The sequence below is a fragment of the Mixophyes fleayi genome, chromosome 4 (assembly GCF_038048845.1).
Source record: "Mixophyes fleayi isolate aMixFle1 chromosome 4, aMixFle1.hap1, whole genome shotgun sequence".
Taxonomy (NCBI): domain Eukaryota; kingdom Metazoa; phylum Chordata; class Amphibia; order Anura; family Limnodynastidae; genus Mixophyes; species Mixophyes fleayi.
The window spans coordinates 111,110,302-111,126,782 of NC_134405.1; the positions used below are offsets into that span (position 1 = coordinate 111,110,302).

Consider the following 16,481-nt stretch of genomic DNA (forward strand, 5'->3'; position numbering starts at 1 on the left):
TGTAAACATGTGACTTTTTCCTTTGGGGATACCTGAAGGAAAAGGTTTTCAAACATCGTCCTTTATCTCTTGAGGATTTGAAGGAAAGGATCAGACAGGAAATCGAAGCCATTCCACCTGATATGACCCGGAGAGTGATGGAGAAATTCCGGGAATGTCTTCAGCAATGTATTGCCAACATTGGATGTCATTTGTCTGATTAAAGCAAAACTGGGTTTTTTTTCAAAAATAAATACAATGTTTTTCTAAATAGTTTTGTTCATTTTTTATACCCTTTAAAAATGTGGGAGATATTTATGTCCCAGCCTGTATTTGACCCAAATTTTCTCCCCTTATTGGCCTACCAGTCCAATTTAAAGAAAGCTTAGCTAAAATTCGAGTTCTTCTGGCTTGGCCACCTAGCAGTATTTAAAATGATGTTACTTCCAAAACTAATGTACTTATTCCATACTATTCCTTATTTACTTACTAAGAAATACTATGGCAAGCTTTCTTCATATTGATCATCTATATTTGGAAAGGGAAACCCCTGAGAAGTGCTTACCAGCAGAGGATCCTTAATAAAAACAAGGAGTTGTGGGCCTCCCTAACTTTGTTAAATACCAGGAAGCCTGCATACTTGATTAACTATGAGGACTCTGCATCCGGAATTCACCTCATCAGATCTTATCTGGATCCTTAAGTATCTTAGACCTCTCTGTCACAATATCTGAACTTCAAGTAGAGACTCTGCAAAAGTCTGGTACGGGATGCTAGCCTGAAACAGAGAGAGTTTTGCTGACCTGTGACCTATCAGTTATGACCCTAGCGAAACTCATTCCCAACCTAAACCTTTATTTGTGGTACTGAAAGCGTGTGGTTTCATTAACTAATGTATTCTCCACGGGCTCCCTCCTGATGTTAGCTGAAATTAGAGATGGGCTGGTCCGGTTCTCCGAGAACCGAACCCACCCGAACTTTGGGTATCCGAGTACCGAGCTGAGCAGCTCGGTACTCTCCCGTCCGTTCCGAATCCAAATCGAGGCCGAATGTCATTGTGACGTCGTCGGATCTCGGGGCTCGGTTCTCGCGATACTTCAACTTTATAAATACACGCCTCCACAGCAATCCATCGCCATTTGACAGAGGGAGAGAGCAGGGTGTAGTCACAGGCTGATTAGAGCAGGGACAGAGAATACAATATTGTTCTTGCAATTGCTCTAACCAAAATCGCTAGAGAAGAGAGGAGGATAGAGGTTTATTATTTTTTGTTAATATTTGGCACTCCCCAGCGCTTTTGGGGTGTCCCCCATAATTGTGCATAAATATTTCTGGCTGTCAAAAGTCATATCTGTCAGCAGTATCTACAAACTAATTTTTAGCACTCCTCAGTGCTTTTGGGGTGTCCTCCCTAATTGTGCATTAATATTTCTGGCTGTCAAAAGTCATATCTGTCAGCAGTATCTACCAAATAATTTTTAGCACTCCTCAGTGCTTTTGGGGTGTCCTCCCTAATTGTGCATTAATATTTCTGGCTGTCAAAAGTCATATCTGTCAGCAGTATCTACCAACTAATTTTTAGCACTTCTCAGTGCTTTTGGGGTGTCCTCCCTAATTGTGCATTAATATTTCTGGCTGTCAAAAGTCATATCTGTCAGCAGTATCTACCAACTAATTTTTAGCACTCCTCAGTGCTTTTGGGGTGTCCTCCCTAATTGTGCATTAATATTTCTGGCTGTCAAAAGTCATATCTGTCAGCAGTATCTACCAACTAATTTTTAGCACTCCTCAGTGCTTTTGGGGTGTCCTCCCTAATTGTGCATTAATATTTCTGGCTGTCAAAAGTCATATCTGTCAGCAGTATCTACCAACTAATTTTTAGCATTCCTCAGTGCTTTTGGGGTGTCCTCCCTAATTGTGCATTAATATTTCTGGCTGTCAAAAGTCATATCTGTCATGCAAAGGATGGTGGAGGGCCTATCAGGGATTAAACTGTATTTTTAATAATTTTCCCTAATAATGTTTGGGTGTAATATACACCCAAAGACGAGTGCTCAATTGCTAAGAGTCATTGATGGAGAGGAAGACAAGCAGGCTTGTCTGTAGAATTTGCAGGCAAATTGTGCTGCGTTATATAGGTAACACCCAAAGAGAAGAGCTCCATTGCTCCATTGCTAATTGTAATTGCTGAAATAGAAATAATAGGGCTGACAGTCTTGGTCTAAATCTGCAGTTACATTTTATTGTACCATAGCTCACTGCGAAACTGGAGAGCCGGCAGGGTTTAGTGATAATCTTCCTCCAACAATACTAATTCATTCCAATATCATAGAAGTCTGTGTAGTATGATGTAATTGCTGATAATGGCCTTCCAAAGGGAATGACTAGTTGATTTTAGGGCAGAGCTGTCACGATTTTTGGGCAATTCTTTTACAGCACAGTAAATATCAAAATGTTGAGCGGACTCATCTGCATCACCACTGGGTGTCTTGGGAAAGCAATTTCTTTTACAACAAGCAGTTGCCAGAGAAACTGAAGGAGAAGACGTCCCAACAAGATGTTGATAAGTCTGGGATCCTTGCAAAGAAAATTAAGTATTTCATCTACAATTAAAATATAGTTAGCACATTTACTTTGTTTTATTGCACACTATAATTTTATGTAGCACCTTTTCTAAATCTATTATTAAGGCAATCACTTGACTCAAGCTAACCGTGTCTGCACTTTCTTCACAGGTAACTACTTCGCTGGACTAAAGTATATTCCCCTCAAATGCTAGTCTTGTTGCAGCTGCTGCATTCTCCTACGTGCTGAAATTGACCCTAAATGTTTATGGACACAAACAGCATCTCCTGCATGTCATTTTTTAAAAGTTCTGTAACACAAAGTTGATAGTGTGTGCAAAACAGGAAATGTGATGGAATTCAACCCGCTGTAATGCTGGACCAATATTGGGGTCGTAATCAGAAATGACATATCCTCAGGAGACTCCAAGCAGGATTAGCCATCTTTCAATGACATCCCTTAGTTTTTGGAACAGTTTGTCAGCTGTATGCCTCTTAGTGAAGCTGCTGATACACAGAGTAGCCTACTTCTCAAAAATGTGATGTACCTGGGTACATGCTGCTGCTGTCCATGCTGGGGAAGGCGAATGACCAACCCTGTGGGCTTTCACAGTCATATAATCTTTTGTTTGCCCAGTTACGCTTGTACATATATCTGTGGTTAAGTGTACAGTGGGTAGAATACCATTTTGTCACCCAATAATGACATTTTTAAGAACTTTCCGGTACAGGAGAGAATTAGCTTTTCTAGTAAAATGGTATAGTGATGACATTTGCTAACAGGGACATAACACCTCAAATAAATGTCTTAAACCAACTGTATTAATAATGGACATTGGACGCAGATCTAACACTAGCATAGTACCCATGGTGTCAGTGAACCGCTTTGCGACTGGGTGACAGGATTCATTCTTGCTTCCTCTTGCAGAGGGTTGTTTAACTGCCAATTGTTGGTTCAGGGGATATTGATTATGAAGGTGTTGGGGGGAAGATTGCAGGTGCTGGGATGTAGATGAGAGAAGGGAGGTAGATTATGCTGGAATGCTTGTTGTTATTTTTTTTAACCTAAGTTTCTGATTTTCCCAACAGTTTTCCAAGAACTCGCTGAAAAATTACGAAACATGGATGAGGATCCCAGATGGTTAAGGTCCCTACCTCTACTGAGTGTGGCTTTAAAAAAGCTACAAATCGATAGACAACTCTTGCCAAGATTTGTGTAAAAATAATTCCACATTTAAGAGGTGGATTTTTGGTCTTATGCCCAGGCATGACAATGGCCTTTTTGTTATCACTGGCAAGAACTGCAGCAATTTTTCTTTTCAAGTGTATGAAAATCATATTGTGACATAGGAGGTGGTCAAAATTGAATAAAAAATTACTGGAAATTAGTGTTACTGAGGTTAATAATAATGTAGCTACAAAATAATTTTTTTTAACAAATTGCAAAACAAAACCAAACAAAACCAAAACCAAGACCAAAACACGCAAGGGCGTTTTTGCAAAACCAAAACACGACGGTAATCCAGATCCAAAACTAAATCCAAAACCAAAACACGGGGGTCAGTGACCATCTCTAGCTGAAATACAATTAGAATTTAATATATTCATTAATGATTTTTATAGGTATTTTCAAATCCAACATCGGATCACAGGAACCATCAAAGCCCAAGGATCCCTTTCCCTACCACCAGACCCTATCCTTTCTGGACTCACTGAAGGTACAGGGAAGGGAGGCATTACCTTTTGGTACTGCAAGCTAATTCACTCCCGAACACTTCCTAAACACTTCCAATTTCTAATTATATTACTTACAGGAATATCCAGCAGGGATGAAATTTCTGAAACCATCTTATTGCAAAGGTGGCATCCTATCACAGTACCACGCTTGACGTCACTGAGCTCTTCAGAACGACTCATTTTGTATAACAAATGTTTGCAAATGGAGACTACATGGCTAGGTGCTTGATTTTATACACCTTTGGCAACGGGTCTGATTAAAACACTTCAATTCAATAATTAACAGGTGTGACCAAATACGTTTGTCCATATAGTACATATACCACAGTTATTTATATGATTGTGGCTTTTATATAAAATGACCAGTTATGATTCTTAGGTTGATTTTCTAAGCATGATGGTTTTCTAGAGTAATGCAAGTACACAAGTAGAATAAGCCAGGTGTATTTAAATAATGGTAATTCATGTAGGACTCTCACAATTGTAAAAGCAAATAACTGGAATACCATGTGAATTGGAAAATCCTGAACCCATAGCTCTCACCTAATAATCCTTATGAAACTGGTTTATTATATGGGTGCCAAATGAAAAGGGGGGTGCGCTGTGCAGGGATGAGCTGTTCGAGTCTAGCACCCCATCCAACAGCAGCAAGCTGTCCCTGTCTCCAAGTGCGAGGTTCAGTAATATCTACCAGAATCATACTTACATATTTCACCCTATCCTCTGTCCGCACACTGCACACATTGTTCACAATGTCCTTAAACAGATGGCAGACAGTGGAACACTCTGGGGTTTGGAGGAGAGGGGGTACTGGACAGATGGTACAGGAGGAGGAGGTAAGGTAACTCTAGCTGTCCGGGGGTTCAAATGAATTTGGTGCCCATATAATTGACAAAAACCTTTCTTTTTGAGTCTCAACTCTCATGTAAATCAGTTATAGTGCTCTAGTTCCACTTACCCTGCTTATTAGGGTGTAGAGTCTGAATTGTGGGAAAAGAATTGCCACTTAAACATTTTAGGTGTAAATAAACAGAACTCACTAGGAAATATAACCTCAAGGTGTTTTTCTTTTCCGAAAACTCGCTTCCTCTAATGTACACTAAAACAACCCTTATGACATTATGTTTGCTTAGACTTAAAAGTTTGTTGTTGGGGTAAAAAATGCAGTGGAAGAGTTACAGGTGTCTTTTCCCACTGATCCTGTTAATCTAGCTGTATCAGGGATCTAAACTGCAGAAAAATAAACACCAACTTAAAATTGTTAGTGCAAAAGAATTAGCTTCTGTATCTTAGGAAAATTGTATGCAGGAGCACTAAATGAAAGAAGCTGTTGACACACGTGTATTTTCCCAGGGCTTAGACAAGTGAAGGGCATCCTGACCTGACATGCCGAGAATACTGCAAAGGGAAACACACTGCAGGACACAAGTAGTAGTCATACTCTCCAAAAAATACACAGTATAAATAATGCTCAATAACGTAACATAAGTAACAGTAATGTCCAGTTATAAGACATCAGTGGTAGTAATAACAACTGCACTACTAGAACCTAGAAACAGGCCACTAATAGTAAAATCACCTTATATTATGCCAACCCCAAGGAGTTCCATGATCATATAAAAGCCAAAGATTGAGGTCACGGTTCTCAGGGGTGATTTCTAATATCCTTTTTACTTACATTAAAAGACTACATTATTCCTAATAATATACAAGTTTCAATTTGAAGAAAAGCAACTGACTTATATGAGGTGATCCTCATATTCAGGGGTGTTCTACCTTCTCTCACCCTTGTGCATTCCATCATGAAGCACTTTCCAAAATGAGTCTAGTGACAAGTGAAACTAACTTTATGATAAGTGCCATCACTACTATACAAATATAAGTTCTATCTTTAGAAGTGACATCACTACACACAAGATAAGTAAACATTTTAAAGGCTATTTTACATTATCTCATTATGATTCATCTGCGCATAGGAAGGGTAAGGGAAAAGGGAGTTATAATTAACGAGGATTAAGAAGAACGAATGAATGAGGGGAAACAAGAAGAAATTATGGGGCTTATGTATAGTTGGATGAAATTGCTAAAAAAAACAACAACACATTTTACACAGGTATGTTGATAATAGTCATCGCTATCAGCTCGTAACTTGCACTAAGTGATCGAGCATCCCAAGAGTCAAGTCTCCTGAGTCTGAATCTGTCTACATAAATTGCATTTGCTACAACACACTATTAGACACCCCCTCATTTGTAAGGGGCTGCAAACGGCCATAATCGCAATATGTGACTCAGTCTACATATGGCCGAAACATAAATAGTCTTTGGGGGCGTGCGCAAAAGTAAAAGCATATTACACGCAGAAAATACTATTTGCACCCAACTCTACTTGAGCCCCTATATAACTAAGGTGTAAGAGAACGAATGAGGTATGGAAAGGGTTAGGGGATGTAGAAGGAAATCACATGACTAAGGTGTAAGAGAATGAATGAGGTATGGAAAGGGTTAGGGGATGTAGAAGGAAATCACATGACTAAGGTGTAAGAGAATGAATGAGGTATGGAAAGGGTTAGGGGATGTAGAAGGAAATCACATGACTAAGGTGTAAGATAATTAATGAGGTATGTGTGGGAGAAGGGATATAGGTGGAAATGACCACTAAGGAGTAAGAGAATGAATGAGGTATGTATGGGAGAGGGGATATAGGTGGAAATGACTTCACTAAGGAGTAAGAGAATGAATGAGGTATGTATGGGAGAGGGGATATAGGCAGAAATGATGTGACTAGGTATAAGAGAATGAATGAGGAAGGGAATGGGTGAGTGGAGGCACAAATTATTGATCTGAGGGGTGGAAATGATAAAAGGACTATTGTACACCATGTTACATAATAGTGGTCATATATGAGGGCCAATCACAACACAGTGTGCTTCTCCTTTTCCTCTCTTCTTCCTGGCTATGCACATATGTATGTGCACTCCTGCAACCTACATGGATGAAACAGATGTTGCTACTTGTCTGATATGGGAACGCAACTTATCCGAGAGCCTTTCCCATGTGCTCCAGGTGCAAATGTGGAAAGTTGTGTCTAAGCTATAACTTCCATTCCAATAATCCCTCTAATTAATACAGATTTCCAAAATCAATGTTTAACTGCTCTTTAATTCATGGGGTCTCTCCCCAATTAGTTTTAATGTTTTATTTAAACTGATTTCCTATACCTGTTGAATTCATCTTTTGTACTTGTTGCATGCCTCCTACTGAAAATCCAATACCCCAAACATTCAGAAATATCCACCTTATTTATCCACCTTATATATGATGAAAAAGCTTTGTGACATCTCACAAACAAAGGGTGAATGTCTCCTGTTGCTCATTTAATTATCAAGTTAACCTTTTTCTGTGTGGGCTTGCAGCATGTCTTATCAAGGAAAATACACCTGAATTTCTGTGTGTGTCACATATTGATACCTAATTCTCCACTAAGTCTCTCACTGAAAACAATGCCAAATTATGACCAACACTTTTTAAAGCTGCCCACACAGGTAACGATCCTTCAGCTTGTGCACCAAATGAACAGATGTGTGCCCAATTTGACCAGAGACTTGGGTGGACAATATGGATTGAAGAACAACCTGATAATATAGGGCCACAATATTGCTGACAACCAATGATCCAGGGGCGGGCTGGGCCGGGGGGCAGGGGAGCACATGCCCCCCGGGCCGGACAGATTAAGTCAGTTTTGGGCCGTTCTGCTTCTTGGTGGCTGGCCCCTCCACCGTGTGTATGCGTGGGGGGTGGGGGGGGGGCATGGCAGCATAATATGTGTTTTGGGGGGGGACGGGACTTGGCAACATAATGTATGTGTGTGAGGGGGGGACATGACAGCATAATGTATGTGTGTGTGGGGGGCATATCAGCATAATGTATGTGTGTGGGGGGGCATGTCATCATAATGTGTGTGTGTGTGGGGGGGGGCATAGCAGCATAATGTATGTGTGTATGGGGGGGCGTGGCAGCATAATGTGTGGGGGGGCATGGCAGCATGATGTGTGTGTGGGGGGGCATGGCAGCATAATGTGTGTGTGTGTGTGTGTGTGTGTGTGAGAGGGAGGGCATGGCAGCATAATGTGTGTGTGGAGGGGGGGTGTATGCTAATATAGTGTGTGAGGGAAAGGGGTCTTAATATAGTGTCGGAGGTAGGCTATTTAATTGTGGGGCTAATTATTTAATGGGTGCTATTTATTTGTGGGTCGATGGTGGGGCTATTTAATAGTGGGGCCTATTAATTTAAGGTGAGGTGATGGGACCTTTAATTTATTGCTGGGGTGGTTTAGGGCTATTAATTGAATATGGGGCTGATTTTGGGGAGGAGGGCTATTTATTAAATGTGAATATGAATTATGTAATGCCAGGGATGGTCGTGGGAAATGGTTATATTTATTAAACATAAATGCTATTCAATTTATTGCTGGGGCTGTTTGGAAGTAAATAGGTTTTTACTGTATATTACATTGGAATACTATTATTTTAATGTTGGGGCTGATTGGAGGGAAATAGATCTATTTAGCAAATGTGTATATTATTATTTTAATGTTGAGGCTGGTTGGAGTTTTCTAAATTTCATGTACCCATTTTTTTTCCAAATAGGGCATCCAACATTCCAGGATCCAGACAAGCAGCAACTGAGCTAAAGACACTAGCAGCCACAGGTGGTGAAAATGACAAGACAGTTAGGAGAGAGCAGGACAGTCTGCCAACTGTCCTGAATCTGGTGGGACAGTCCTGAATTTGGGTGACTGTTTCGCTGTTTTTCGCTCAGTTGGGAGGTATGTCCCGCTTCACCTAACAGTAGTGCACACAGTATTGCCTGTGTATCTGTCTAAAATGATAACCATGCTGCATCATAGGGGGTCTAAATTGCCCAGGCCCTCCAGAGCCTTAATCCAACTATGGGCCTGGGCATAAAAATATATATATGGATTAAGCAACACTAAAATAGCCTCTTTTTATATAGATAAATATATATTGTACCAAAAATCACCCTTTAAGGATGGGCCACTACTTATGGGCCAGTGCTGTGTGCTTGCCCCCCGGGCTAAAGTCTGCCAGCCCTCCCCTGACAATAACCACACACAAACAGATCACAGTTACAGGTCAAATGGATTTTCTGACATACCTCAAAAATATGGTTCATCCCAGCTGGATTTGATTGTGATGACTGGTTGTGTTGGAGATGCACATGGAGGCAGTTCTGGACTATTGCCAGACAAAAAAACTTTCTGTGTATGGCCAGTGGTATAACTTTAGTTAAAAAGACCATTGCCCTTTCAAATAGATAATGTTTTATTACGAGCAACATTTTAGAAAAAGTGACGTTAATCTATACTTCTTTTATGTGTCTGTTCAAGTAGATTGCAAGTTCCAAACTAATGAGTGATTGGCACCAAAGCAATTCCTAAATATTATTGCAACAGTTTCTAACTATCACCAAAGAGTTGCATCATTTGTTGGCATTATTATTTTTTACTGAACATAGCAGTTGCTTTAAGGTTTGAAAGAAATGATTTATGATACTGTATGCCACGTAATACCAAAATTTGGTACAAGAGGAGGGGTGAGGTCGAAGGTTTTCTGTTGTTACTACATCTTTAAAGCCCAGGAAGTGTCTTGTTCTCTCAGATTTTCCCCAGGTCACTTAAAGGAACTGTTTTGCCATAAGCTATTGGTCCTAATAAAAGACTGATCAAAGCAGCTGCCAATTAATAAAACAACAGTTGGAAGATTTATTGTGATTTTTGTGCTGTTTGTTAGAGCAAACATATAGAGTTGATCGTGGTTTGTTTGTTTTTAATCTAATATAACAATGAATGAATATCCATACTATATACAGAACCATAAAATAGCTGTGAAATAAAAATGCAGAATATATTCCATAAAATCAGCAGCTGTCTGGAAAATAAAAAAGCAGTTATAGTGACACCTGATATCATTATGATAAAAAAGAACACATTATAATAACAGTATTTAGTGAGAAACTGCCTTGGTGTTATAGAACTGAACCTGATCAGGGGCTCAAGTAGTTAAGCTGAACAACAAAAAGTGCAATATGTATCACAAGATTGTACCTAGAATAACGCAAACCTTGTGAACTGGGGTGTTGTGATTACCATTAACTAAATCACAAGTGCCAGACACACTGTACAAACAGGTAATCTTTGTGCTCCAGTAACTGCTGTAAAACCAGGTAACGTTATTATGATCCCTGCCAAACAATAGACATTAACATCCTCTATGTTTGTTAAGAATCCAGCAGACGCTTCAATATTCCAAAAGTTTTATCGCAGTTCTCCGTGATGGATAAGCTTCCATCACACAAGCGCAACCTTTCAAACAATCACAGGCCAGTCTGCTTCCAAGAATGTTACTTTTTCAGTTTAGCATGCACTTTGTAGCCCTAATTTTGGAGAGCTGGCCTGCATATGAAAGCAACATGATCAATGCATTGGTTGATATACAAGTAAGATAGACGAGGCAAGTTGTAAGATGAAGCCAACAGCAAAGTAGTTATGGGGGGGTTACAGGCTGTCTGCGTGTCAGGGAGGGGCATTACCTGTGTGTACAGCTCAGCCAAAGCCATGGTGACCGGTGGGCTGGAAGATCCGGTGTAGCCGTTCTGCAGACTTGTCCTGTGTGGTTTCGTGTCGCCGGCAGGTGTGACCGAGCAGCGAGAGATCAGTGTTCCCAGGGGCTGCTCGGTGCGCGTTCACGCCCCCTTACCTGCCGTTGAGAGACGTGCCCGCGCCTGGCTTGTCCCAACACCTGAGCAGGTGTGTCGCGCCCCTGCTGGGATGACTGTACAGTCACCAGCAGTGCACCTGTTTAAAGGGACATCCAGCAGCCTTGTACTGAGGGAATGTTCTGCATTGTAGATGTCACTATTGCCCTGGTATCTGGAGTTTGTTTCTAGGAATGGAAGCAAGTCATTTTATTCCAGCCATGAAAGTAACCTTAATATAGGTAAATAAAGTAGGCAATAAATAATATTGCACCAAGTGTATTAGAAATTAATATTCATTCGTGTAAGGTGCATTTTACCTCAGCTCCTGAACACTGCAATAGAATCTCCTTTAATCGGATGAAAAAAATGTCCTTTTTTTTTATATTTGAGGCCAGTGCAGCTTTGGATGTGTCTGTGCTGTTATTTATATTGTACAGAGCAATCTTTTTCAACCACCAGAGTTTGACCCCAATGTTCTGGGCTTACCTGACCGCCTCTATAACCCACTGGCGCAAAATCTTTGTTGAAGCCACTGGTCTCATAGCTTCCAGATCTCAGGACACTCTGAGGAAAATATCTCCTAACCTGTTTAAAATCTGTTTGGCAGATACATCCACCTGTAATACTAGAGTCTATTTTGGGACCTAGCTTTTCTGTGTGATAATGGCCTCTATTTATTAATAACTGCATTTTTAACACAAACCCTTTCAATCATTATCGCAAGATCGTGTGTATTTATTAAAAATCTTCAACAGGAACTGCAATCTAGAAAGACCTGTCTCCTATCTTTTCTATGGTCACTATCGCAAAGTGACCTCCTTTAATATAGTGACCGGAGGGGAGTGCAGGAAGATGCGGTGAGAAATCCGAAAATCCCTGTACTGCAATGGTCTCCCCATACAGCACAGCTGAATAATTACACATACGGTAATGTATGCCAGCCTGAGCTGGGGTATGCCAGCCTGAGCTGGGGTATGCCAGCCTGAGCTGGCATACATTACCGTATGTATAAATGTGTTTTCATTCCTTATTAAATTGCGGTAAATAGTAGCCCCGATAGACATCTATGGGGACTGCTCTGTATTTCGGAAAAAAAAATGCAAAGCAACAGAAAACTTCCATTTTCGGGGAATTTCAATGAAAATGAGGATTAATAAATAGGCCCCATTAGGCAGTGGGTGATGCGACTGCTGAGAGACTTGTTGATGCGTCGCTTTGGATGATAATCAATGATAAGACAATACCTGTATTGAAGGTGCATTACTGGGGTACATCTTTACCACCAGCCGCCAGACACCTGTGCTGTGGGGAGTGGCATTAAAGGTGCCGTACTCAGTACAGTATCTATTTACCGCATGCACTATAATGCAAAGTCTCATCTGTGCTATGATTTAGCTTCATGACATTCTGGGGAAAATGCTCCTTAATCTGTAGGCATTTTATGCGACTTATGCTTATTTGTGTTGTTGGATTTTACTACTGGATTTGGCACACCTGTACCTTGATGTGCAGGGGGGTGGGGGGTTGTTGTAGATGTAAATGCTGTTGGGCGGAGTGAATTCGAAACTGAGGGTACACCTCCGGGGTGACTGGGGTGCTTGAGACACATCTGCTGCTGCCTGTCACACCCGCTAATTAGATATATTTTTTACCATCACTCATCTTGTGTCCTTTGGACTTTGAGAACAGCGGATACTGCAGTGTATTTTACCTCTTGCCGGGTACTGAGAGCTGCTGCGTTTTAGCCTGTCAAATGGAGAAACAAGTACCTTGCCATATACCTGTGGGATGGTTGAACTGTGGTATAATGATCACTAGCTATGAGTATTTTAGATATCTGCGGTATTTGATTGTTGAAGACACTTATTTTGTCTCATTATATTCCTGACTTTCTTTGAATCATCCATTTTGTATTCTAAAGATTAAGTTGAATGTTATGCATATGCTCAATTGCTACTGTGAGTATTTTTATTACTTTTTAAATGTGTAGATATGTTTTGGTTGCTATCGTCATAATAAAGGAAGAAATGTACTATTTTTAATATCTATGCGCCAAATTTCCCTAACCCTGACTTTCACTTCAAGATTTCTAAACTCCTGATGCAACGCACTACCCATAACCTGATTGTTGGTGGGGATTTTAATATTACAGAGTTTCAAACTTCCACTGCCATTAATGTAAGCACAAAAATTGTGCAGCGGGAGTTTAATGGAATAGGTTTCCATGGCCAAGCAGCTGCATCTAAGCCTCACATCACTAAGACCAATGCCAAGCATCGGATGGAGTGGTGAAGCACACCACACCAACTGGACTGTGGCACAGTGGAAACGTGTTCTGTGGAGTGACTAATCACGCTTTTCTGTATGGTAGTCAGATGGGCAAGTCTGGGTTTGGCGGATGCCGGGAGAACATTATGTGCCCGACTGCATTATGTCAACTGTGAAGTTTGGTAGAGGAGGGATAATGGTATGGGGCTGTTTTTCAGGGTTTGGACTAGGCCCCTTATCTCCAGTGAAGGGCAATCTTAATGCTTCAGCATACCAAGTCATTTTGGACAATGCTATGCTTCCAACTTTGTGGGAACAGTTTGGGGAAGGCCCTTTTCTATTCCAACTTGACTGTGCCCCAGTGCACAAAGCAAGGACTACAAAGACATGGTTTGATAAGTTCGATGTGGAAGAACTTGACTGAGCCCTGACCTTAACTCCATCGAACACCTTTATTCGTTCTCTTCAGCATTGGGAAGTTTTTCAAGGTATACAAGTTGGTAATGTCACTGTTAAACTTACAGCGTTCGCTGATGATCTGCTTTTATCTATTTCTAATCCTTAATATTTCCCCAGCCCCTTTTGGATATGATTAATCAATTTGTATCTGTCTCAGGATTGACAATTAATATAGATAAGTCAGTATCAATGGCCCTGGGTTCCTCTACACAACCTTCTTGGAGTAGAATATTTCTTTGATATGGGCTAATATATATATCAAGTATATTACCCAAAAATGTAGCAGATCTGTATAAATTTTATGTTGACATATAATTAATTCTATACCATCTCCTCAAAGAAGAGAAAAATGTCCGTCTTCTGTTTAGATTTAATATATAAATTTAGTATGAGCACCTTAAACAAAAAGCCCCATATATTATATCTGATAGATGTGATTGCAGCTCTTCTTTAAGAATTTCTGTGTTAATCCATACATTCAACATCAAAAGCAAAATAAAAAATGCGCTTTATCTTGAAAAATAACTAGACTGTTTTTTAGTATATAAATTGTTATGGTATATGGTTTTTTTATGAAAATAATATATTATATTTAATAAAAATACATTTATTTTTAACAAGATTGATTTGTTATGGTATAATTCGCTTGATAAAGGCGAAATAATTAATTCGGCTGTTTGTGAATTGAAGCCGTGGCAACGTTTGCATTTCTCTTTTGCGGTTAGGACAAATCTGATCAAAACGATCAATTTTCCTAAAATACTGTATCCACTATAAGTTTTGCTTTTATCTATATAGGATGAAAAACTCTTAAATTTTGTCTTTCAGCGGTTCATTTAGAATAACAAAACGTGGATAAACCAGAGGATTCTACAGAAATCTAAAGAAGATGGGGGTTTAAATTTACCAAATGTAGTTCTGTATAATCAGGCTGCTGTTTGTAAATATATTGGGGATTGGGTCAAGCAACAGAACGCCTTCACAAATATCACAATGGAACAACAATTTATTCAACATCAGAACAACAATTTATTCCACATCTAGACTTATTTTTTACATTTATCCCGTCCAGATATCCCTTTTTAGATTCTGGATAACCCCCTGCTGATTACCACCTGACGAGCATGGCATAAGATCCGTATTAAATGGGGTCTTCAGCGTCAATATTTTTATCCTTTTTAGGTAATCTTTACTTTCAAGGGTTAGGGCTTGCAGTCCATCCTATTGTTGCGAACAATCAGGCATTACTTCGGTTCAAGATCTTATAAACTCAATGCAGAAAGTAATGTTATCTTTCTCAGAGATGTGCTCTAAATTTGATTTCATTAGTGTTCCTTCATTAGTAGTTCTCCAAGCCAGGGCCGGACTGGCCATCTGACAAATGCCAGAAGGGCCGATGGCTAGATGGGCCGGTACACATGCCCGCCCCAGCAGCAGCACCTCCTTCCTGCACGCTGCTCGGCGGACAGAAACTCACTGACGTGTCGCCTATCACATTGGACGGCACCTGTCACGTGGTTCCATCCCATGTGATTACTTGCATAGGCGACACGTCACTGAGTCTCCATCCGCTGAGCAGCGTGCAGGAAGGAGGTGCTGCTGCTGGGGCGGGCATGCGGATGGCTGTAATAAAGTAAGTGTGTCCATCCATCCGTCCGTGTCCCCACATGATAATGTAGTGTGTGTGTGTCCACATGAAAATGTAGTGTGTGTGGCCATGTTCATATAGTGTGCGTGTGTCCCCAATATTTTAAATAAAGTGTGTGTGTGTGTGTGCGCAGTATTTTAATATAATATGTGAGGGAAGGGAGGATCTTAATATAGTGTGGGATGTAGGCTATTTAATGGTGGAGTGTAGGTGGGGGCTAATTATTTAAGGTGAGGTGAAGGAACCTTTAATTTAATGCTGGGATGGTTTAGGGCTATCAATTGAATATGGGGCTCATTTTGGGGAGGAGGACTATTTATTAAATGTGAATATTAATTATTTATTGCTGGGGATGGTTGTGGAAAATGGCTATATTTATTAAACTTTAAACTTTGATTGTCAAAAAAATGTATTCTACAATCTTGGTTACATCCCCAACCTCCTTTTTTAACACTATTTAAAGATAAGATAGCTTATGTGTTTAAAATGGAATGAATAGAAGACACTATTTATAATGAGAATCAGATGAAGTAATTATTTATTATATGGGAAAGCTACATAAATTCACTCTCGCCTAGTATTAAACATCAAATCCACCAATGTTTGGAATTTACGAAACAAGACTAGAAATTTTTTTTATCAGCAGACCCTTCTATTGATATATGTCATGTGCAAGCTATTTTTAGAGTGTGGAAGGAAACCCACGCAAACATGGGGAGAACATACAAACTCCACACTGATAAGGCCATGGTCAGGAATCAAACTCATGACCTCAGTGCTCTGAGGCAGAAGTGCTAACCAGTAAGCCACGGTGTTGCCCAAGTACAGGCTTCCAGTTGCAATGTGCAAGTCAACTGAAGCATGCAGTGAGGGTCCCAGGATTGGCTTAGCAAGCTATAAGACGCCTCTTAATGCAGTATGCCAGTATCACTGTGGAGCTGAGCATACATGACATTTTATTAACAAATTTACTAAAAAAATGATTTTCAATTGCTGCAATGAGCAAAATCTAATTAACCTAACATCAGTGTCCAGCAACTTTCCTT

At 40.1% G+C, this 16,481-nt stretch overlaps 1 protein-coding gene across 1 annotated transcript in view; it reads right to left on the reverse strand.

Moving 5' to 3' along the window:
• Positions 1-11,012, reverse strand: part of MYO5C (myosin VC) — a 166,060-nt gene extending 155,048 nt beyond the window's left edge. The window contains exon 1 of the mRNA XM_075208009.1: positions 10,893-11,012. Within this exon, the coding sequence (XP_075064110.1) occupies positions 10,893-10,919 (27 nt within the window). The 5' untranslated portion in view covers positions 10,920-11,012. The remainder of the gene's footprint in view (positions 1-10,892) is intronic.
• Positions 11,013-16,481: the final 5,469 nt, after the last annotated feature.